We start from the raw sequence: 25,531 nt of genomic DNA, 5'->3' as shown, positions 1-25,531 counted from the left end.
AGTCAAAATTTTCTCCTAAGGAGGGGGGCAGTAATTAATTTTTAAAAAGGTTAGGAAACACTGAAATAAAGGGAGGGGGGAAGAGGCCCTAATTAGCCACGTAGGACAATGAGGGAGGTTGGAGGAAAGCCTAAACAATTTCAGATGTCTATAGATCTATATATATTGATAAACACACCTTAGCTATTAAACAGAGCATCTTATCACAGCCATAGAAATAGATCTTCCAACTTAATATTCTTTACTGAAAAGTCAGAAAAAATTCTGAATATGGCATTGTATTTCAGCCAGGAAAATCACCACTCCTCTCTTCAGAAACAGACCAAAGATGGCACAGATAAGACTGGGCTGATCCATTTTGATTATTCTACCAGATATTTTTTTTTTTTCTTGAAAGAGTAATCATTAGAGCAGTCCTTCACCGCAGGGAAACGAGCTTAAGTGATCTTCCAGGATTTCTTTCCACATATCACTCTGACATGCAGAATAAACCTGGGTAAATCTGACATCTTTTAAAAAAGATTTTATTTATTTGTCAGAGAGAGCGAGCACAAGCAGGGGGAGCAGGCAGAGGGAGAAGCAGGCTCCCTGCTGAGCAGGGAGCCGGATGCGGGACTCCATCCTAAGACCCTGGGATCATGAGTCAAAGGCGGATGCTTAACCGACTGAACCACCCAGGCGTCCCTGACATTTTTCAAATGAAAATATTAATAAGGCTTAGTTGAGCATTCAAATTAAATCAAGAGGCAGAGGAAGAAAAACTGCACTTTCCAAAATGTCTAAAATAAATGTGTCAGAAAAGCAGATGAGCGCGTACTTGAAAGAGGCTAGATGGGTCTGAACCCTGTTCTGTTTGGGCCACAAAGAGGAATTCCCCGTTTCTAGCTTATCAAGTGACCTGGAGCACCCTTAGCTGTTGAAACTTGTCAACGTTGATATGAGCATTATAGGCATTAAGAGGGCCTTAGTGAACCAGAAGGCATTGCTGGGGCCTCCCTCCAGGATTCCAGGGGTGACTCGTGTTTAACAAGCAACGTTATCTTGAGGGGCAAGAGCCACCAATATAGGTCACAGTAATAGAAATTTCCAAACATGAAATTGTCCTTTAAAGCAAGAACATGAACAACAAACTTTGAAACAACACTTGGGGGGCACCTGGGGGGCTCAGTCGTTAAGCGTCTGCCTTCGGCTCAGGTCATGATCCCAGGGTCCTGGGATCGAGCCCCACATCGGGCTCCCTGCTCCGTGGGAGGCCTGCTCCTCCCTCTCCCACTCCCCCTGCTTGTGTTCCCTCTCTCGCTGTCTGTCAAATAAATAAAATCTTAAAAAAACAAAACAAAACACTTGGGGGGAGTAGACGAAAGGGAACTTCGAAAGATAAAACCTTGCAAATCTGTGTGCCATGTTCTCGAGGGCCTGTCAAACACAGTTCTGTTTTCTTTTCAGGTAGAAGCATTCAATTACTTTCCCCTGAAGTTTAGGACGGGGAGATATTTATCACAAAAGACACAAGATGCATTTCTGTTCTTACATCTGAGTAGGCTCTAACGTATTTTATTAAGCTCTATGTTTTGTGATTCTTTTCTTGAAAACCCCAAGTTTTCCCCCATCCAGAAGCTAGTGCCATCACGCAAAGGTTTTCAACCTCAGGAAACAAACTGGTATCCCATGGAGAGATTTAATTTTCTGGAAAGACAGGAAAGTCACCCATTCTCTCCAGCAATTCGAGAACAACCATTTCTTTATTATTGACATGAATGTAGATGCTCAGCAAGGGGGGGGGGGAGGGACTATGTTCCACACATTTTTTAACATTTGCTTTTAATTTTATCCCATTATTTTCTTAAATTTTTTGCATATTCGAAATGTCCAGAAACCCCTGAAGTTGACAGCAGCATCGAGGGGAGGCCTACTTTCAGTTTGGTGACTGATCTGCTAGGTTACAAAGTGAATGTAATTTGCCTTGAGGCACAAGAAGGGGGACATTAACAAATCACTATTAAACACTAAAACTGTCCGTTCATACATTTTATTTCACTAGACTGCAAATTTATACACAGTATGAAGGGGTTTCCTGATAGCACGCATATAGTTTACTTTCTGTACGGCTGAAGGACCAATTGTTTTATACATTATATCATTAATACCCTATCATTAAAACATTATTCAGTGAATTTTTTTCCAACTACATATAAGCGGAGATTTACCACACACACGGTGCAAGAATGCCTTTATAACATATTTGAATCACAAAATGTGAATCTAAAATACATCACTGTAATTAGAACACTACTTTAAAATTACAATGCCCCATGTTATATTAGCCAGATTTTATTTATCTCTGTATACATCACAAAGCAGTTTGGTGGGTAACTTCTTGGATAACTGGCAGCAGCTTTGAACTAGGATATCAGAAGAAATCTTGAATTAAGAACCAATCGTGAATCTTAAAAACATCTTCCTTTATATAGTCACTATTCTCACAATCAAAATGGGACATTTAAAAATTTATAGTCTCTAACACAAGGAGAAGAAATCCATCCCTCCTTAGCTGACAGGCCGGGGTTGTAACATTAGGTTTTGTAGAAATCTAAGAAAAGCATTGTACGGGGAGTGGAAAGGAGTTAAAAAGAAACATTAAAATTTCTTTAAAAACATTTTGGATTCCTCTGTCCTCCCCACCTCTGTCAAACACAGAAAAAGAATACTGCATTGCAAATAAAGATGTGTTTCCATAAAACGATGTTCTAAAGGAAATGTATGTAAACAGGTCAGAGAGAAAGATTTCTTCATCTTCCCATTTTGTGGACTGGGGCGGTGGGATGGTATCCGTTAAATAACAAAACTCATTAGTTCAAAGAACCACTTCATCACACACAAAACAGCTAGGGATAACTGCTGAAAATTCCTCATGTGTCTCCTTTTCTTTCCCCCAAAGTCTGAGAATGTTTGAAAGTTCAATAAATAGTAGAAAAATAATCCTTTACTTAGAAATTTTGAGATGCATCATTTGGAGCACGACAGGAGTTCCAGAGAGCGACTGTGGTATCTAGGTACCGCTACACAACCAAGCGACATCTTCAAAGCACACGTTTCTCCCTGGATGTGCCGCACGCTCGGTCTCTGGCGGGGCACATTTCTCTCTCTTCCAGTTAAGGAGAGCCGAATGTTTCTGGCTCCTTGGAACATTCCTCTGGCTCAGCTTAACGAAGGTTCCCCGTGTTTCATTTAGAGGTTTCGTCTCTCTGTTTGGAGGTTTGCCTTCTGTTCCATTCCCTTAGCACGATGGCAGGTTCATTAATCAGGCTTCCTTCCCCTCCGTTTCGGAGCCGGCCTTGCATTTTCACAAGTGTGAGTCTGTTGTTGTCTCTCCTCTTGAAACAGGTGAACGGGCAGGAAAGGAGTTCAGTCACTCCGGACGAAGCACGGGGGCGCGCGTGCACACACACACACACACACACACACGTGCGCGCGCGAGGGGTCTCTTGCGGCGGAGTCTCTGACGCTGGCTCTTCTTCCCCTCCAGAACATTCTGTGCCTCCCAGGTCCCGTCTTCCGGCGGGGGTGAGGGGAGCGTTAGCATTCCGCGTCAACAGTGTGTACTGTCACGGCCGCCTGTAGGTGGTGGCTGTGGTGCAGCGCGGGGTGGTGGGGGCGCGGGTGGTGGAATTTGTGACTTAGGAGGGCAGCGGTCTGGGGCGGCGCGTCCAGATCCAAGTCCTCATCGTGGTTTCCCACGTCGACCCCCGCTGAGAGGGGGTCATTGTTGCACGGGGGATTTTCACTGTCCTCCTGCGGGCTCATGGTACTGTAACCTAGAAAAGGAACAGAACAGGCAGCTGAGAGCTTCCAGACGCAGGAAGCCGGGGCTTCAGATGTCTAGGGCACCAGGCCATGTTCCTATCTGTGTGTTACCCGGCGGCCAGCGTGTGCAGGCTGCCAGCAGACGGGCAAGTGACTTATTTCCAAAGGCATCTTTTGTTAGCCATTCTTTTTCCACAGTTACACGGTAAAACCACAACCGTTTTAGACACCTGAGAGAGCACAGATAAGGAAAAAAAAAAAAAATACAAGCAGCCTTTTCCCAAATCCCCAAATCAACAAAAGAAAAACTAAAATCACCGCACATTCCCCTCTGATCCATAGATAACTACCACTGACATTTGGCAGCTATCCACCTCCACTTTTCCTGGAGATCAGGATTAGGACTGTTAATTTTATTTTAAAGAAAGGAAAAAAAAAAAAAAAAGGCAGCTTCAGAAGAAAAAAAAGTAATGGGACTCGGATGGACTTGGGGGTTGGAGGGGGAATCGGGGCTTGGACAGGCCTGAATGTGACGTCACAACACAGCGAGAACAAAAACAATGGCTACTATCAGCCACACACCTGCTCTGCGGCAGGTGCCAGTGTCCTGGGGCCCCCACACCCCAATAAGGCATGTGGTTTAACATCTATTTTTACAGGCGAGGGAGATGACGATCAGAGAGGTTAATGAACTTGCCCAAAGTTCCACCCCATGAAATACTAACCCCACATATACCCCTAGCAACCAGCAAAGGAATCAACTATTCTCTGTGTAAGCTGGCTCACTGTATTTAAAGATTAATTTCTTTCGGTATTCTAAGTAATACATGTTTCAAAAGAAAATGGCCTTGCTGATCAAAGGATTCCATTCCAAGAACCCTGGCATGTTTTTAAATATTGCAAAAATCCCCTTTAAAAATTTTGAGAAGTGACAGCTCATTAATATTTCCACCGCATCTACGGTTAGCATCAATCAGCATTCACCCATGGGTAGCGCTAGTCACATTTGTGGCTGCAAAATTGATGTGCTTGCACACAGCCAAGCCGGAATAGTTTGTGGTTGAAAATGTATGCTCTGTGCAAAAATGAGAAAGGCAGTTCTCTGTCCTCAGTGAAACATTTCTCAAATGACAGAATTATTTAAGCCAGTCCAACTCAACAAATGTTTATTGTGCACCTACTATGTATAAGATACTGTGTTAGGCAATGCAGGAGACACCAAGGTGAAAACCTGGTCCCTGTGTAAGGAGCTTAAAAGCTAGTGCTTGAGAAATAAAGCCAATACAAGCACGGATCTGTTCAATTATTCATTGATAGAAGACCATTACGGGGCCAGAGAAGGAGGCGATGAAACATGAATAAGAGATGTCTCTTTTCCTTGAGGATTTCACAACCGAACAGGAGACACATATTCGTGAAGCTAGGTTTATTCTACTGCGGACAATGGTAAGAGCTATAGTTGAGGTAGAACTGAAATCTAGAACATGGAATAAACTAATTCCGGCTGAAGAATGAGAAAGGTTCACAGAAAAACTCCTATTTTAGTTGGGCTTTAAAGGATGTGCAGGAGTTTGGTAGGTGGATAGGAGCAAGGGGACAGAGGGGCAGGCCACAGGGGTGTGGCACCCCAAGGCCGTTCCTGCACCACATGGCTAGGGTGGGTGCTAGTAGGTAGCTGGAGAACGCAGCAGGAGGGAGGTGGAAAAGGGAGTTACAGTCAGATTATAAAGGCCATGGCGAAGCAGAGAAAATGGAGAAACAGTAGAACATTTTGAGCAGACTAAAAAAAAGCATGACAGTTTCTGTGTTTCAAAGAGAGTTCTGATGGCAGCTTTTTTAATGAATAAAAAGGAAGGGGGGGGGACAGTTAAGAGGTTATTTTGACAGTCCAAATGAGAGACTAAGAATTAAAACTAGGGGTACGGGACTGGACAGATTTAAAAGTATCTCAGGAGCAGAAACAAGAGAAGTTGGTAAGCTATCAAAAGTGAGGGGGTTGTGGGGGGCTGCTGAGAGGTGGTTAAAGGGGACTGTGACTCGGAGTCAGGATGCTAAGACTCAGAGATCCCCAGTCTCAGGAATGACAATGAATTTTGTTTCAGACATCTTGATTTGAGAGTCTGTGGAGATGTCTAGCCAGAAATGCAGGAGTGTCGGCCATGAGAAGTCAGGGCCGAAGAGAAGGAGCTCACTGACGTACAGGTCTACCATCACGGGGTGTCTTCTTTGTGCCAGGTCAGGGGGAGCTCGCCAGAAAAAGGGGTAAAGGGGAGGCCCCAGCTCCTGAGAAGCCCACAGTCAAGAAGGGGAAACACAAAACAGAGGCATACCGAAAGGAATACCAAAGCTGGTTACCTTGGCTGAGGATACCTGAGGAGGACACTTAAGGTGGGCCTTGTGGGAGAGAAGGTGTTTATTAGGTAAAGAGAGGGGTGGAAAGGTACTGCAGGCCAGGAGATAAGCAAATACAAAGACACAGTAGCCTGAAAGTCTCTGGTGGGCTTGGGGGATGATAAAAAAGCTCGGTATGGGGGAGAAAGACGCAGGAGACACCGCTGGACACGCGGGCTCAGACCAGATCAAGAAGGCTGGTCGAGCTAGGAGCTGGGATTTAGGATAACAGGCAAGGGGGTGTAGGAGGGTGGCAATGACATAAGGTGCTTGAAGAGGATCCCTTGTGGCAACGAGGAGGCTGGACAGAAGGAAGGAGGGCTCAAGGCTCAGAGGACAGGAGGCTGGAGTGCTGGCCCAGGAGATGCCGAGGACCTGAAGGGACAGGAGCGGTGTTAAGAAGAACACGTAGCTGGCTTCAAGGGACCACTGGGGTGCAGAGTAGGCAGAATGTGGCCAAATGGCCTGGTGAAGATGCCAGGAGGGCTGACATCCTTGGACAAGGTTGAGGGCGGCTAGGTTCAGGAGCTGGGGAAACAGTGATGCCTTTCCTCAAGAGTACGGGATCAGGAGCCCCAGTGAGTTTCTCAGCTTGGGCAGTGCTCGGTCTGGAACGTACGACCGGACAGCAGGCTCTGAAACCCCAGCTACAAAGTGCTGTGTGTGCTTAAGCTACCATGTGCTTCACACGTAGGGGACTTGAGGAGAAAATACACTTTCGGCAAAATCTCAGTGTCTTTGTTGATTATTGTTGGCCAGCCGTTCACGCTAGGCTGTCTTTATCTTGCCTCCAAGTATATCCTGAATGGCTTCCCATCTCTACTCATTTACAAGCGCCCATGGTAACTGTTAACTCATTTGCACATTTGTGACAGGCCTTCTGCCTGGCTCACCCCACCCCCCCTCCCTCGTCTGGCTATTGTGCTTCAGGCTCCAGTTTTTAAAGGTCTTCTCTGGGAAGCAACCCAAACCCCAGCCTTCAGCCCACATGCAGTCGGATGCCCCTTCTGTAAGTTTAAATGGCATTCTGTGCACATCTCTCTCTTAGATTTTTACTATATAATAAACTTTAGGGCTGTCTTGTCCATTGACAAACTCTTATTTCTGTACTCCTAATATTCCACAAAATGCCTCACACAAAGCAGACACTTCATTTTTCAAAAATCACATTACTATGCTCCCAAAGCAATGGCATTAATTTTTTGAGTTATCTGTGGCTTTATCTGGTGTGACATTCCACAGGCTCACCTAATAATGAAGACACTCCAGGATTCACTGGGCCCTGCCCAGGGCTTCCAAATTAAGAGTCCAGGGATGCCCTGAACCTGGCTGGTCATAGGCTCGGGGTGGTTCTGATGGTAGAGCTGTTCCCAAAGCAATTCAGGAGCACCCCCATTTCTCCTGCTCTTGCTTTCTAGGGAACCCCCCTAGCAGAGGCTTTTCCAAAGTGAACCACTTGCTCTGGGGACATTGCTCAACCCCTCTGTAAGTTACTCAGGCTTCCTCTTATCTCAATAATTAATAAAAATCTGGAGGGAGGGATAGCAAGCTGCGGAGGAGGAGGAAAAAGCCAAACACATGCTCTCACTTAACAAATGGAGTGTTTACTTAGCACCAGGCAATTCTGTTGAGTGCTGGGAACAGTGATGAATAAGACAGACTCAGTCTGACTCATGGAGGGGGAAGCTCTTTTGAAAACACAAAGGGTATCAGCAAACACCTTCAAAGGAAAGATTTCTTTACTATCCAAACGTGTACACCGTAAAGCCTTTGAAAAGATGACCTCAAGCAAAAAGTAGGCTTCAGAAAGGAGACCAGGTGTTCGTTAAGAACAGAAGAGTCAAGATTAGGCTGTTGCTCTTTGGTATTCTGCTTACATATTTAGCTGATGGTTCCTGAGAAACCTCTCTTGATGGTTAGGGATGTTAGGTCCCTATGTGGGGGGGGGGGGGGGGGAGGGGGGGGGGGGGGGACGACAACTCACTCTCCACCTTGTGGCCACAGAGAGTAACTGCAGGAGAATACCTGTGCACCTCTAGAAAATGGTCTCAGGGTGCACTGTGTAGTTTTTGACCAGGTTTTCAAGGCTCAGTATTTGCCCTTTAAGCTTTTTGGAATTTGCTTCACTAGGAGGAAATTTCCCTTTTACGAAGAAAAAAATGTGGCTTAATATACATTTGCATAAAGTTCCTAATGAAATAGTAACCAACACACGAATTCACAAGGAACAGGTATACATTGGTGGTTTTTAACTTAAAAATAAGCCAGTTAATAATTAGAACATGATATTTTCAGGAGAGATAATGGGTAGAGCATATACAGAATTAAAAGCATCGGCAGGGAGTAATTTTTTAAATCACTACTTGCGAGCATAACAAGAAATAGTCAAGTGCTGAAAAAACAATCATTCTAAGTGGTCTTAGAATATTGACAAAAATTTTTTTGTCAATTTCAAAAACGACTCCTATCTGGAGTAGTTTTTTTAATATAGAGAAATTAAAATAAGATTCCTTTGAAACACAAAACTCTCTTGGCCACATGAAATACCACAGACACTTGAACAAAAGGGGTTTGAACTACGTGGGTCCACTTAGAGGCCGGTTTTCCAAAATACAGGACCGTACTGTAAGTGCATTTTTCTCTTACGATTTTCTTAACATTTTCTTTTCTCTAGCTTCCTTCGTTGTAAGAATACAGTATATAATACATGTAACATACAAAATGTGTGTTAATCCACTGTTTATGTTATTGGTAAGGCTTCCGGTCAACAGTAGACTGTTAGTCATTAAGTATTTGGGGAGTCAGAAGTCATACGTGGATTTCTGACTGTGCTATCCGTGCCCCTTATGCCCAGGATGTTCAAGGGTCAACTGTGTTTCTAAATAAAAATGCAGCTTGGAGTCTCCAAGTTTGGCTTGGTAACGTTCAGTTTTAATTCTAGGACTATCACAATTCTAAACCGTACCATGAAAGTCTAGTCTGTTCAGTACTTACATATTTATGTATTTTATTCTTCTGAGTTTCCCCTTTGTGTATCAGACCCAAGGACTCATGTGGAAACACGCTCACTGGGTTGCAAAGAACCATGGGGCTAGGATTTTACCAGTTCAAGGGCCAGCACCAATGCCACCTTCCCCGCCCAGGGGACGTCCATGATGTACGTGCTAATAAAAGTGAACTATCTTCCTATCTTCTGCTTTGTTCTGGGCCTTTAAGGAAGCTGTCATAGCCAGCTTTTTATCCGTCTTATGAATACATGCATTTATTTACAGTTTCCTGCTAGATTGTAAATTCCTTGAGGGCAGACTGGGTACCGAGGTGGGGAGGTCAACCCTGAGCTCAACATGCCTGCCGTAAGTTATCGCATTTAATGCTTATAACTTCACCAGGGAGAAGTTTCTCTTCCCATTTTAATCATTAGGACACTAAGGTCCAAAGTAGTCTCACTAAGATCTCGTAACCTGGGGAGACGGGGAGAGGGGGGCTCCCAGTGAGCTGTGCTTGACCCTATCTTACAAGCTCCTCCATACCCTCTGCCTTACAGAAACGAGGCCGTCCCTTCACCAGGCCCTCCGCCGGGCTAAGCAAAGAGCAGGTGCCCAATACATTCACCGAGTAGAAGAACACAGAGCTGAGGAAGAAGTGTGCTGACGAAACAATTCAATTAGATTTCCTTGTTGTAACGTGGACTTATGGCTTATTCTTGGCATCACAGGGACATGAGCACTTGATGCCATCGCTTTCAGTGACCTGCCATACAGGCCCAGGGATAGGACAACATGCAGTTAAATGCTATTGATTTTGTGGTGCATTCAGAAGTATGTGGCATGTTAATGCTTTCCATTTCTTTTGGTGTTGTATTCTGTCTGCATGAGAAACTATTTTTCATTCCTGGGGGACAACAGGGATCCAATTATTGTGAAAAATGAAAGAAAGCAAGCCCTTAGCTAGATTCCTTAGCTTTCAGATACTGACACTGCACTCTTCCTTTTATCTAAGCTGTTGCTTCATATGCCATTTTCCTAAGACAATGGGAGAGCTAATGGAACATCGTAAACGTCACTCAGAATTCCAATTTCGTATTGAAGCAATTTCTATCCGGGGAGAGAGAGAGAGAGAGAGAGAGAGAAAGGATTCAGTATTTCTGCTGAATAAGAAATTATTTCTGTTGAACTTTAGTAGCCTCAAACCTGTTTTATTATTCAAAGGAGAAGAGACACAGAACTGCCTAGCAGAATGAATTTATGCAGGTTCAAAGGTTTTTAGGGGGAAAAAAAAAAAGCAGAAAGTCAAAGAAACTGAAAAATTTAAGTTGTACTTGGACTCTCCATAGAAACCTGAAGTTTCTACTTAGTTGTTGGGAATAATGTCATTCAAAGCCCAAATTAGGAGCCTCCAATTTACAAATCAGGGTTTTGGCTTCTCCCGTTTTCCAAAGGGAGTTTGAATCACTGGCTCTCATGTAAAAGGCTGCACTGGTCTCTCTGATGAATACCCACTCGTGCATTTTTTAGCATAGGGGTGGGAGCACACTCTTTGCAGATATCCCCCCTCCTTTTTTTTTTCCAGGGTAGATGTGGAGAAAGAAGAGTCAAAAAGGTATAATGCATTATCTGTGCATTTAAAAAAGACCTGATTCTGGGAAGAAACTCAAGATTTCTGGAAAATTAAACAACCCTATGAAAAATAAAAAGATCTTCCAATTACAGGAAACGCCCCACACTCCTGCCATTCCAACAACATGGCCGCGGTTCTCTGTGAGGCCAAGCCATGCGTCTAGGTGGCGGCCAAGTCTTCCATACAGCATGTGGACTTGATTAATTCACGGCCTGCTCAGCCTTGGTGTCTCTTCAAAATCCAACCTCTACCCTTTCTGAGCATCTTAGAGCTTAGACACCTTATACAACCGCCATGATTAACTCTATACACCAGTCCCTTTGCCTCTAACGTCCTTTGCCTCCAACTTTTCTTTCATCACCCTTTAGGCCCAGTGAAAATTGTTGTCTCCTTGGTGAAGCCTTCCCTGAACCTTCCAGGCAAGGCTGGAGGTCAGGACAAGGAATGCCAGAAGGAAGCATGGACATTACACAAAGTGTAATGACTGACAGCGCCCTTGAGGATGCTGGTGTTTGCCAACTAACAACTAACAACACTGCGCAGTAGGACCAACGAGGATGCCAATTACCAAGGATCAAGTGGAGTGGTAAGCGGGTTCCATTTAGACAACGTGAATCTTTATGCATGGAGAACACCTAGAAAGCAATCTGTGTGCCAAGAGGTCCTCTCACTTATGCCTGGGAGTGCAGAGACATAATCAAAACTATAGGGTTCCTATAAACATGCCATGTTGGAATGTGTCCTTTGGAAAACTATGTCAAAGTAATTAATTTGAGCACAGAACAGGAGGGACAAGTGGGGGCCCACAGGAGCCCACCGGGTTCCTCAGAAGGAACTAGACCTCACCATGATCGCTTTCTGTTCCCGATCGACCCCAGTAGCGACGCCTCCTTTCTGGGCTGTGTGCGTGTCGTTCGATGACTGCAGCTATAAACCGAGTATTGCTGACTGCGGGAAGCAAGGACAGTTAGTCACTCTGATGCCAGTATCTTTGTTGTATCAAGCACATTTGCTCTGAGCAGGCTCATTCACACGTTCGGGGGAGCTATTCTTTGGAGAGAGAGAATAAGTAATTTTTTTAATTGTGAGGATTAGCGGCAGTGAGAGGCCCCCTAATTACAGGTCTCCAACATGCACTAAGAAGATATGTTCTGTAGAGTCGAAGGCCAAGGTATGTATCTCTAATGGAACTCTATTTTGATAAAGAAATACTCTTCCCCCACCACCCTCCCGAGGTATCTACATTTTAATTCCCCGAGGGACTAAAACAATGTACGCCCGATGATTGCCTTTCTGAAATAATACTATGCTGGAAAGCAAGAAGGAGGAGAAAGAAAATGTAGGGCGAGGGGTTTTAGGCCAAAGCACTTCATGCAAAAAGGAACATCCTGGAATCTTCTAAGATTTTTCTAAAACAAAGCAAGCACCTACGCTTATTCCTAATGAAAATGGGGGAGGAAAAGCCCCAGTCATGTCAAAGATTCTGAAATTCTAATATAAGCCAAAAGGATGTAAGAAAGAGCGTCTCGTGTGGGCTAGCCTCCTGCAGGCACATTCCACAGCGAGGCGGCTTCAGTACTCACTGATGCCTCTGTCCTCTCGGCTCTCATCATCCCTTTCGTCTCTGTCATTCTCCAGGCTGGACATACGCACGGACATTTCTACCCATCATTAAAAAGAGAGAAACAGGACTATTTAATCAAATAAAATCACCCGCTTCAATACCCTACAGAGCGCTCGTTTGCTGGCTGCTGACAGCATTCCATCAAGAATGAGTCCAAACTTGGAGGACAATAAACTGATGTCCCATCTATTTTATTTTATTTTATTTTTAAGGAGGAGGGAGCAGGAATCAGAAGAGGGAGGACCAGAAGTGAATAATCAAGAGAGGCACCTGAGGTTAACTTCTGAAGAAAGGAGAAAATAAATTGATAGAGGCTAATGGATCTTTAATTCTCTACTAATGTACCTGAAACAGAAGGCAGGGGTCTGAAGCCATGGCTGACTGTGCTGATGAAATGGGGTTACGAAACCCTATCAAAGGCCAGGCATAAGGTTTACATTGGATGATAGTCACATCCTGATCAAGGGGAAATCCTGGTACCCAAATCTTACCAGGTGGAAGGAGCTTTGTGATTAGCCCTGTTACTCCATCAGGCAACATTATCCCAAGATCTTCCCTCCTTCCCCCTCATCAGGATTGTGGCCACAGTGAAACAGTCCAACGCCAACCTGCCCATACTGCTGAGCAAAGTGGCTCCCGACCAAGTCCAGGAAGAATGGTGAGTGAGCCTTATCTCCATAAAGGTCAGGTTAACATATTCCTGGCAGCTTTTAGGGAGGCTGGGGATGGCCATTCGTTTTGTCCTCGCAAACCAGCACAGATACCACATTTAACTGTTGGTATGGAAATCATGACTGCAGGTTATTCATTTTGTATCTGACTTCAATTACTTCTCTCATTTAAGAGATGTGATTATTGCTTTGAACGTGTTCATTCACAGTATGTAATAATAGCAGCAACAGAACAGATTCACGGTCTTGCCAATCGTGGCCTGGGGTATCTTTGCTCTACCTGTCTGGAACAGCAGAGACAGCACTCTGGAGCCGAGGGAAGAACCAAACTTCCCTCTCAGCATCCCAGCTCCCCTGACTGGCTTATTCCAGAGGCGGACTGTGGTAGGCTAAGAGGTAGGTAAGAGGTAGCAGAAGAGGAGAGAGCATCTAGGGCTTTTCTGGGTAATCAAAATGAAACTCGCAGGGTTTAGACACTGAAGAATGAGCCATGGGCTAAAGGAGGAAAGGAGGCTTTGGGGACTTGCAAATCCTACTCCACGGAAGCGGAAATCGCAGTGCTGTTCTTTTAAGTGCTTAGCGGCTTGCGTGATCGGTTGCTGTCCTTCCAGCTTCCGAAGGACACGAGGGAGGCTGCGGCCTCCTGGGGGAGCTTTGGATTCATTTGGAGCTCACCTTGGGCAGCCAGAGGAGACATGTGCTGATGACTCCGGCGATGAATCTGATGGCGGTAGGCATACACAGCAAGGACCAGGACCATGATGCAGCCCATGATGCCTCCGGCCACGGGACCCACGGGGGCACTTTTAATCATGTTCAACGTGACCACCTCATCACCTTTGTTCAAATAAACAAACAGATGTCCCTCGTAACAATTTCCCAAGCGTGGCAGGAAGTGAGGACCAGGGTAGGGTTTGGTGGAGACAAGGGCAGCTACTCTAAGTCTTGAATGTGTCAAAGAGAACCCACCAGAACATGGGAGTAGGGACTTCCTTTAATCCCTGGTTCTCAACTGAAATGTTGGTTGCTTGGCCCAGCAAGAGCACCCCTGGCAAGGACTACTAAAAAACCAACCAGACGAGAAGCACTTAAACATGGGCTGCCCAGGGCCAAGAGCCTTGCTCCCCAGGGTGTGGGCTCCTCTTGGAAGAGAAGTCATGTAGTACAGAGGTGAGGGCAATGCGAGCCTCTTAGCACAGATTTATTGTATCTGGTGTCCTTTATGCCAATGGATCTGTCACACGACCCCTAAAAAAGATCACATTTCAAAGCTTATGGATTCCCTTTAAAACACTATTTGTATCCCCACGCAGGAGACTGCAGGTGGACATATAAAGGGATGTCTTAGAACAAGGTCACTTCGACTGTGTCCTCAGCTGGTTCAGGGGTAATATGTGAGCTCAGGACCCTTCCACACCTAGGAGGAGCTTTTCTTTTGCAGACAGGTTAATGTGGGGAGATGTTAAAAAAAAAAAAAAAAAGGTTTAGTAGCTCACCTGCCAGGTAAGCTTTAGGACCTTGAGCTAGCTCCAGAAAGACACGGAGAAAATCTTAGTGGAGGTAGGCAGGTGGAATTTTTGAGGTCTTGCAGCCTGATCTCAGACATATTCCTCCCTGCTGGGTCCCTGTCCCTCACCCTAAGCTACCCAGACCACATTAGGTAGCTCTGGCTTCTGTTGACCCCAACACCTTAAGTACAGATTTAGAGCCACAAGACTCCTGCTTTGCAAACATCATAAGGGAGGGAGGGCCTTAGCAGGAGACCGCCACGCACTGGTCACTCCACCCATCGCTGGCCCTGTTCTTCTGACAGCTGGGACTCACATTCAAACAAACGCCACAGTTCAGCCACGCAGAAACCAGGCCTGATGTTTCTCAGAACAAGCTTTATGGGAATGAATTCCAGGCTTGTAAAATTTGGCAGGAACCATGGCTGCTTACTCTGCACAGAATATCTAGCCAGCTTTGGAGGTAATGATCTGCCTTGGTTTTGTAACTAAAAACTACTGGCAAAGGAAACAGGAAAATAGGGTAGAGGATCATTTTTAAGAGTTTTGTCCTAGTGTAGAGGCCAAAAAAACCCACAAAAAAACAAAAAACGTATTCAAGAATCAAAACATTCCGGGTTCCCAACAAACATACCTATCGCTCCCATGTCATCCACGTAAGGACTTTTGGCTCCCACGATCCCCCCGAAGCATTCTTTCTGGGGTGCACAGTAGGATTTGTCCAGATGCGTCTTTCCATCGCTGTCCACCATGCACCATTCACAATCCAGCACACCAAAGCAGTCCCTGCCAGAAAGACGATGCTGAGTGTTCCAGGAAGCAGGGCTGGGCAGGGGACAGCATACGGACTTGGGCATCAGACAGCTCTCAAGAGCTCCATTACTTACTAGTGCTGTAAGTCCTCGAGCTTTAGTTTCCTTTCCTTATAAAAGAAGAATAGCAACAGTCTGCCGGGAGATAGCTGTTTTATGTCTCTCAACAGCTTGGAAATGAGAGAAATAAACCTGTTCTCTCTGCGGATCATACCACAAAATCCACACATCACAGATCAGTGCAGGATTATCCCAAATCACCTTACAAGACCAAATGGCCCCAAAGTTTGTTAGACTTTGGCCTGACCCCAAGTGTAGGGTCATTTAAAAGAAAAAAAAAAGGAAGGAAAAAAGGGTCAAATAAATTGGGGAAATACTAGATCAATTAAACAGGTTTCCTTACTGCCAATTTCTTAGAACTTTTAATATGTTAAGTGTATTATGACTTTCTAAGAGGATGTGTGCAGTGTTTCTCAAATTTAACTAATTTTGAGTTACTGCCTAACATCCCAAATTCATCTGATGCCCGACCATTCCTTTGCTGAAACATGCACTAAAAGTAGAACTGGCTGCCCCTTCCACCCACTGACTGTTTAATCAAATGGCTACCTGCAATCACAAGAAACAAATCACCCCACTCCCACCCCTGTAGTCCACCACAGCCACTATCCCCATGATGGCTAGTCCCAAACATCCTAGAGAGGAGGGAGAGGGAGTAGGGGACATGCAGTTTTTGGTTCTCAAAGCTACCATGAAGCCTATCTGCTTTCTAAGAAAGCAGAATCGATGAGCTATGGTGTGTCACACATAGAGCTGGGTTCTGCTTCAGGAACCCAAGAGTTCCTGCCCCTTTGCCCTTGCTTCTTCGGGCCAGGTCCCCTCTCATTCCTTTTATTCCAAGAGTAACTTTCCCATCCACAGATGAGGTGACTAACGTGCAGTACAAATGCCAAGTAGCTACAACTACTTGGAAACTGGACAACATTAAGTCTGCTGGATAAAAGGCTCATAGGAATCACTTTTGGGTCTGAAAAACTGGTACACCTTTAAAAAATATCAAGAAAGAGAATTCTTTATTTATTTGAGAGAGAGACTGAGAGAGAGAGAGCATGAGAGGGGGGAGGGTCAGAGGGAGAAGCAGACTCCCTGCTGAGCAGGGAGCCCGATGCGGGACTCGATCCTGGGTCTCCAGGATCATGACCTGAGCCGAAGGCAGTCGCTTAACCAACTGAGCCACCCAGGCGCCCAAGAAAGAGAATTCTAAATACCAGCTGGAAAAGCTCAATGAGGCTGCTAGTCACCATTCTTTACTCGGTTCTACTCCTGCAGTGATTGTGTAGAAGTAAACGCAAGCACTGGGCCAGGCTTACCCACTTTCCATCCTCTGGCTGCACCGACTGTTGACACACTGGTGAAGGGCATCTTGCAGGCCAGGGTCAATAGCTGTGTACGTCACTGGCTCCTGGTGGACCTCGCAGCTTGGGTTTCTAGGCAGGAGCAAGTCTGGAGATTAGGACCAACACCACTCACATTCCAAACTCATCATGCCTCTGGCCCTTGATAGCGTCACACAGATCTGGGTTTGAATCCTGCCCACTTAACTAGATGTAACCTTGGGCCAATCATTTAACCACTCTAGCTTCAATTTGTTCATCTTTACATACAATAATTTATATACATATATAAAAAGGAAGTCATAAATATCCCACAAAACAGGAATGTATATAATCAGAAGTGAAAGTTATCTCCCTGACTTACCACTCTAAATTCATTCTTTTCCAAGGTAATCACTATTAACAGTTTAATAAGGGTCCCTTTAGACATTTTTTCTATGCTTAAACATACACCTGTATATCAGCACACACAGGATTCCTTCATTTAAGTTCCAGAGAAGGGATTTACCCCAACTTATTTAACTGTGGTCTTAAGATTTGTCACTAATAATACAAAGAACACTAGGTTAGGCGTAGGCATGTGTGCATGAAAGGTACCTACAGATTTATCACAGGGTTGATTTGAAAACGAAGTGACACAATGTGCATAAAGTATCTGATGCATGGCAGACACTTAGTGAAATGCTTGTAATAGTCTCATCGTTTTTGTGTGGACCACATATAATTTTAAACATTTTCATAGCATTTGAATGTAAACCTGAAAGAGGACTTCATTTTAAGGCTTGAAATCTGACTCAGTGAACAGTTATTAGAATGAATCATCTTCTTATACCACAACCCAAAACAAATCTATAAAGGAGGCTCCCAGTGTGTACAACATATATATTACACATATTTATGTAATATGTATATTTTACCGGTTCTCTGCATTGGTGAGGTTGCCGGTGCATTCATTGACCTCTAGAGGGCACTCACAGGGACATTCGCATTCATTTTGTTCCATTCTGAAAGGCAAAAGGAAAATCACTATGCAGAGGGTCAATGACAAACTTTATACTGTACATGTATCAGAAGAAGGAAAACAGAAGACACTGTGAGCTAGTTAAAAGGGACAGTCAAAGGGAAGTTGCACTAAAGGTTTAAATATATAATTGGCTTCAATTCGTGACTCTTCAGCAAACTGAACAGCTGGAAATACCTCTCTAACCAGGATCTTCTTCTTCTCCGGGACACACCCCTGTGCTTTCTGTTTATTTTGCAGATGCCGCTATAAAATGCCTGGCATCGGTTCAGATAGTCAACAGTGGAGTAAAGAGAGCCCCATTGCATTTTTACCGGTGACAGTTGAGACAGAGCCGATCCACCATGCTACAAGCACAGAAGGCGAGAGAGTCGCACGTTTCATTGACGATGCCAACGAATGCGTTGGTTCCTGGGATCCTCGCCAGTCTGTACTTAGAACAGTGGCTGCCATGCACGAGGTTCGTCAGATCTCCCTGGAGACAAGGGAGGTGTCAGAAGTGACAGACAACAATGCAAAGATTCAGCCCTGCCATGGTGAAAACAACCCTTCAACCACCTGCTGAAAATAGCTTACAATAAAACTTTATTTCTGACTAGTAATACAGAGTCACTGTTGAAAGTTGGAAAAAGAGAATTTTTTCTTAATACCATTGGAGATCATTCCCAATTCCCACTTAACAGTTGTGTGTATATTATTTATTCTTTTAGGAGATACAATTTTTATAGCTGTTCTTATAATCTTTTTAAACACATTACAATATATCATAACGTGAAAATAAGTGCAAGAAACAATGAAAGACAACTTTTGGGTAAGGAATAGTTTAAAATGCATTCAAAGGCAAACCTAATCCACCAGAAAATAGGCACTCCTTGCCCCACCTTCGATAACAAACCTCTGTTCTTCTAGAATAAAATTTAAAAAAATTTAAAAACTCGTTAGGAGTCCAGTTTTCTGCTTCCAGAATATTTAAATATTAAATAATATTTAATAGAACAGAATCTTTAAATAACTAAAGCAAGCATCCATTTCTTCATTCTATGACAAGAAAATGTGATAGCCAGTCTTGAAATGCCAGATTGGTCTACCATACAGAAAACCAAAGATTCAAAAGCAGCATTGTGAAGTTGAGTATGGTCCTTTTTTTCTGCACGTGTGTCCAATGCAGTAGGCCAACTATGTAATCCCATGCTCATTTCCATGCTAGTCATCCCTTATATGTGTGTGGTGAGGATAAGCGGAACTCTGAGAATCGTGGCACTGAATGGATTCTTAGAGGTCTAGATGAATTTTCCACTGCCTGGAAGATGCCCCCCTCTACTATATCAGCAATCATATAGGCCTATCATCCTGTTAGCTCCACTAGCCAGAAATGCTCCAGTTCCATTTTGGAATAACTTGAGCTGTTAAGAAATTATTCTAATTCATCTTCCACTAAAATTTTGCGTTTCTGAACAATTCTCCCGGAGTAGTCTGGCTTTGTCTGCTGAAGGCTCAGGAAGTCAGTGCACAAATGGGAGAAGATACACAGAGGAAATCAGACTTTCCTAGAACAACCGTACCTGGCAGCTTCCTTCTGATCACACTCAAGTGTGTCTATGTCTCCTTTAAGGAGAGTGTTCCTTAGAATGGGGCAAAGTCCAAACAGAGTCCTGACGAGTCCCTTTGCTCTGAAAGCACTAACCTATTCATCTATTCATTTTTTAAACTCTTCTGTTCCCCAATTGTTTTTGCAACTGCTTTTTTGTGAGTAGGATTTTCAATCAACCCAATGCATCTTTAAAATTTTTAATTACACATTTAATGATATAAATACCTTTTCTAAATAAAGAGCTTCCTTGTGAATAACTTTTTGAATGTTGGTTCTGCCATTACCCATTTTAGTTCTTTCCCAGCTAAGATTATTTGCAAATTAATAAGAATATTCTTAAGGATTTTAAACCATATCTAGGTAAGTTTGCAGTTAAATCAAATACTTAGAGTACTCTAAGCTACAAAAAAAGAAGTTATTTTTAGATGATCTACATGAGAGTTCCCATCTAACTGGGTGGATGACCAAGAAATGACCTAATTTGGCCTTAGGAATTTAAGGAGGCTGCAGGATCTCGAGAAGACAGGAAGAGGGTAACACATGGGGCCACACATATTTACATAAGAGTGTGGGAACAGACTGCTGCAGACATTTCAAAGGGTTTCAGCTGGGTGAGTCTTTAAACAAACAAAACCAAAACAAAACACCAAGTGTGAGACCTTAAAACATTCACTTCTCCACTTTGGGCTTTATACCCCAAACTGGTCAAGCTGGGGAGCTGGACTGAGGTCCTGTTCTATCATTCCATAATTCTCAGGCAATGAAACAGCCAAGAGTCATACTCAGATATTAACTATGATTCCATTTCCTATTCCACGGTGGGATGGGATGTGAGAATGCAAGGGACCAACTTACCACAAGGCTGGTGTTGAATTTATAAAACCTCTGGACTGTTCTGTCACTGAAGCTGTTGCACAGGTTTTTCTTTACAAAGTTTGGGTGGTTCAGGATATCGTTTGCTACCAAGGGCTCCTAGCAAGGTCAAGCAGACAGAAGACACAAGCCATGTAATTAATGAGCCACAGGCTGTGGGAGCACTGAGCTAGCGGCTTCACAACAAGTACCTTGTGGGTAATATGTTGTTGTTCCACAGGTGCGTGTCCTTTGGGGTCAATGAGGGTTGGATGTGCCACCAGATAACCCCTGTCCTCCATTATGAAGCACCTGTGCCAAAACAAGGGACATCCCTCAGTAATCTAAACTCTCTACACTTTCAGAGAGCATTTATCTTTTATCCCCCAAACAAGTTGCATTTATCTCGGTAAAACCTCACTGAAACAAATTCACTGAAGGTCGGCTGGCAGGCAGGCAGGCAGACAGATATGTTATTCTTTTTTGTTTTTTTTTTAATGAGGGCAGGGCTTGAACTCACAAACCTGAGATCAAGACCTGAGCTGAGATCAAGAGTCAGACACTTCATCGACTGAGCCACCCAGGTGCCACAACAGATACATTATTCTTGAGCTGATAGATTACCCAGTATACGATTTACGGTAACAAAGTTACGCCTCACTCTGAGTTCTGAGTTCCTACAGAATGTGTCCACTTAGTTGGAGGAAGATGGACTCAAAAATCTTTTGCAAGGATATATAAGTGGCAAGTTTATTCTTTCTTTCAGAGGAGGGAGACTCTGAAGGAAGTGGCCTTGGGTATTTATAGGCGCAAACTTTAAGCCTATAAATGATAAATATATATGAAATACAAACTTGTGGGACATGCAAAAATATATTTGATGGAAACACTAAGTAAGCAAAGCTAGAACTGCTCTAACCAAGACTATGCACTGCTCTCTTTTATTCTGCATGTGTTGTAACACTTTGCTATGAATCCTGCATTTCCCTATTAAGGGCCAATGAAATTTAGCAGTGATAGGAAGCAGGGGCCGTGAGAGCGAAATAAGAAAACTATTTTAAAAAGTGGCCTGCATTAAATCAAGGGAATAACCTGGCTTTGATCAGACACGTTCTTTCAAAATTAGGAAGTGAAGACTTTTAGTTATATGAACCTCTTTCTGGGGAAATGTAAAAGGGAACAGTCCAAGTGCCTGAAATTCCCACAAAGACTTTGGCTTAATAACTAAGTTAACATCTTAGCTGGGCTTTCTAGCACCCAAGATCTGGGAAACCTCTAATTATTGACTCAGAGAGAAATAAGCGCTTTCAGAGAATTCTATGCCACAGTTATTCTCCTTGTTATGAGACAAGTCTGTTTGTCTCAATCATAAATGGCATGCAGCTTAGAAAAATGAAAGAACAAAAACCTTTGTAATTGAACACCCAGGCCATGGACTGAATTTCTGGTCTTGACTCAACGTGGTTGCCATTTAACCAGAGATATCGGACATCATTTTCTTTGTATTTTGCAGCTAGATAGGAAATGGTGTCCCTGAAGGGCTTACCTGATTTTGTTGCCACCATCTTGGTTGCAAACTGGTAATAAGTCCATCAGAACCTTGTAGAAGTATCTAAGTGTGAAGTCGATGCCCATCACAGCCACAGTATGCCCGGAAGATAGCTGTGTACTTCATGTGAAAAAGATCAGTGAGAACAAGAGGCACGTCTTATTTAAAGGTAAAAGTTACATTCACTCATAAGGACATTGTATGGTATTAGAAATATATGCCTACTGTTTCTCCACATTTTTCACCCCTATAAAAATGATCAACTAAATGACTGATATAGCATAATACGGAGATTTGCTGAGAGGAAAACTTAAGGCTAAAGGTAGAATTTTCTAGTAAGACCAGTCCAAAACACGGGCAGCTGTGGAATATGGCTAGCCCTGACTTTACATGTTCAGTGGCTGGACTACTCTTTGGCAACAATATGGGAGTGGCAGGAAGAGGCATCAGTGGGAGATTGGATGCATGACTACTATGATTCCTCCCAACAAGGAACCTCTAGACAAGGAACCTGAGTGATCCCTTTAATTATTTCCCTCATTTTATTCAATAAGGAAACTGGGATCTCATAAAGGTTAACTGACTAGTGTAACGTCATACAAAACTCAGTAAAGAACTAGGTCTCATTTTCTTTCTATGATATTAAGGTTGACTCTACTCAAAACACAGCTCAGATTCTAGAAAGAAACTCACCCGGTTCACAGGCTAGTTCCTTCTCCAATCTAAAATTCTACCCTCAGAAAGACGAGCACCAAAGAGGATAAAGTTGGGTAGTACCACATGGTGCTTGCTAAGCCTTTAGCTCTGGGATCAAGCAGATCTGGGGTCAAATCCTGGCCCCTCTAGGTTTCCACTGGTGTGGCTCCTGGGAGGCTACTTAACCTTTCCAAGACCCAGTTTTCTTATGTGAAAATGGGGAGAGTAGTATCTACCTCACAAGGCTGTCATTGGACTTAAATGAACCAGTGTGTTTATAGCTGCCTAACCTATCCAAAATACCCAACAAAAAGAAGTTACTCTAAAGAAAACCAACCAGGGCTTAAAGCTCAGACCTGGACAGAGAGTCAACTTATTGTTCATCTAGAGAAATGCTCGATATATAAGCAGCATGGACTTCTCACGTGGAACCTTGGTTCTTCCTAATCTATGATCACGGGCATTTGGAGTGGTTTGGGTTATTTGGCCAATGAGCTCCTGTACCTTTGTGGCTGGGAATTTGCAGGGTTTACGCAACGTGAGACATTACAGGGCCCCATCATTACTATCACCCACCTGCCTGATTTCTTATAAAGTACCAACAGAAAAATGGGGCTGTTATAGACAAAAATCTTAAAAATAGTAACTGGAGAGCTCAGAAGAAACTTCCCAAAGTAAAATCATCTTTTGGAAGATCAAAACTTGGGAGTGAAATTAGCTTTGTTATGTAGACAACTGTCCCCTTCTGGTTACTGTCAACATCAATACTAACATATCATTCCCAACCCTCTACCTGCGCCCCCCACCCCCCCGCCCAAAAAAAACCCCTTGAAAACCATCAGAAAGGACCTTGACCCACAATGAAATTTCTGTCAAAGCTTTGCTGTCAAAATTGTGTTTGGCATGAGATGAAGGAGGACCATGTTGTGAGGTTATCTCTGAGAGGCTATTGCTTCAATAAGATCTTTCTATTCTTTCACTTGATTTCTTTCACTTAGCATAATCCCCTCCAGTTCCTTTCATGTCGATGCAAATGGTAGGTACTCATCCTTTCTGATCGCTGAGTAACATTCCAAGCAGAGAAAGACAATTATCATATGGTTTCACTCATATGTGGAACATAAGGAATAGCGTGGAGGACCACAGAGGAAGGGAGGGAAAACTGAATGGGAAGAAATCAGAGAGGGAGAAAAACGATGAGACTCTGAACTCCAGGAAATAAACTGAGGGTTGCAGAAGGGAGGGGGGTGGGGTAATCGGGTGCTAGGTATTAAGGAGGGCACGTGTTGTGATGAGCACTGGGTGTTATACGCAACTACTGAATCGTTGAACACTACATCGAAGACTAATGATGTACTCTATGCTGGCTAACTGAACATTAAAAAAAAAAAAAGCTTTCTATTGTTACTGAAGCCACTTAAATTCTACCATGGAAGAAATCCAAGACTCGGTTACCTTACATGGCATTTGTTTTTTGCAGCAAATAATGTTTTCCTGAAGTATCAGTCCAAAGAAGTCTAAACCTCTCTTACTTGTCCAGGAAAGAGCGAGGCGTCTAAACAGCAGGCGCCATTATGATAATATTTACTGAGTGTCCACGATTTACAGGTGCTCTGGTGGGCATTTGAATACACCCCATTTCAATTATTTCTCACAAAGACTTTATGAGGCATTATCATTTCCAGAAAACTGAAGCTTGGAAACATTAAGAATTTGGAAGTGGAAGCAAGAATGTAAGTTCAGGGTCTTCAACTTCAGAACATATTCCTAACCAGTATGTTATACTGCGCCTCCTTAGAGATGCAGGACATTCAAGAGTGTCCAAGCCATTTTACATGAACTATTCAATTTCCCGTGACCACGTCAGGAAGGAATTAGAGTTCCCATTTTATAAATGGAAAATCAGGCTTAGAATGGCTAAAAGACTTAAACAAGACTGACCACCTTTTACCTATGATAGACCAGTTCTGGCTCTTCCTACAATACGAGAGTGGACTCGGTGAAAAATACAACTCGGGTTTTTCTGGGACAAGTTAATTTTGTTTCTAAACTTCCCCTGTGTAACTGCTATCTGCTCCAATGTGATCAACATGCTGAAGGAAAAGCATGCACATTGCCCATGTAAGCCTAGCATTCATATTTTTACCTGCATTTCGAAAATGTACAGTTACCATAGCAACTCATAAAGAATACCATAGAAGAATCAAACCACGCCTACATTTCAGGGTACAAAGGACCATGCTGTTTGCAGCACTTCTGTGAGATTTTCACTGCCAAAGACTCATCTGACCAGTCCCTTAATCGCTGATTGTACTTCATCGTCTCTGCTAGCATTAACATTCTCCAAACAATGCACACTTAGACTCTCAGGCTATTAATAATGCTCACGGAAGAATCCCAGGGCAGTTACTAGGATAAGTGAATGCTGAGTTAGAAAAGCCCCTCCCCAAGCTATCAGCTCTCACTTCTGGAAACCAAGGCTGAATGACAGTGCTTCATGACTAGCGGAACACTAGCTTAAGTTCTCTTTTCTGACCTATTAAAATGCCAGAGGTTTAAGGCAGAAATAGCATGATATTAGAAGTAATTGTCACGGGCGCCTGGGTGGCTCAGTTGGTTAAGCAACTGCCTTCGGCTCAAGGTCATGATCCTGGAGTCCCTGGATCGAGTCCCGCATCGGGCTCCCTGCTCGGCAGGGAGTCTGCTTCTCCCTCCGACCCTCCCCCCTCTCATGCTCTCTCTCTCTCAAATAAATAAATAAAATCTTTAAAAAAAAAAAAAAGAAGTAATTGTCACTTATTTGGGACTGGACATTGTCAAGTCCAGTGCTAAACACTCCACATGCATCATCTATAATTCTCATTATATCAGTTCAACACAGGCATGGTCACCTGTTACATAAATGAGGCTCTGAGAACTCATGGAACATAGTCGTAATACAGGTATTTCACATTTATCAAGCACTTACCAAGCGCCAGGCACCATTCTAAGAGCTTCATGT

At 43.6% G+C, this 25,531-nt stretch overlaps 1 protein-coding gene across 1 annotated transcript in view; it reads right to left on the bottom strand.

Moving 5' to 3' along the window:
- Nucleotides 1-1,631: 1,631 nt before the first annotated feature.
- The window catches only part of CACHD1 (cache domain containing 1), a 204,421-nt gene continuing 180,521 nt past the window's right edge, over nt 1,632-25,531 (bottom strand). Inside the window, exons 17-27 of the mRNA XM_021679998.2 lie at nt 21,832-21,954; nt 20,498-20,597; nt 20,289-20,405; nt 18,157-18,317; nt 17,739-17,825; nt 16,798-16,914; nt 15,250-15,401; nt 13,783-13,944; nt 12,396-12,473; nt 11,659-11,760; nt 1,632-3,815 (exon numbers count right to left, since the gene is read on the bottom strand). Of these exons, the coding sequence (XP_021535673.2) occupies nt 3,577-3,815; nt 11,659-11,760; nt 12,396-12,473; nt 13,783-13,944; nt 15,250-15,401; nt 16,798-16,914; nt 17,739-17,825; nt 18,157-18,317; nt 20,289-20,405; nt 20,498-20,597; nt 21,832-21,954 (1,438 nt within the window). The 3' untranslated portion in view covers nt 1,632-3,576. The remainder of the gene's footprint in view (nt 3,816-11,658; nt 11,761-12,395; nt 12,474-13,782; nt 13,945-15,249; nt 15,402-16,797; nt 16,915-17,738; nt 17,826-18,156; nt 18,318-20,288; nt 20,406-20,497; nt 20,598-21,831; nt 21,955-25,531) is intronic.

Source organism: Neomonachus schauinslandi, chromosome 4 (genome assembly GCF_002201575.2).
Source record: "Neomonachus schauinslandi chromosome 4, ASM220157v2, whole genome shotgun sequence".
Taxonomy (NCBI): Eukaryota; Metazoa; Chordata; class Mammalia; order Carnivora; family Phocidae; genus Neomonachus; species Neomonachus schauinslandi.
This window is presented reverse-complemented; position numbering and strand designations above follow the sequence as displayed.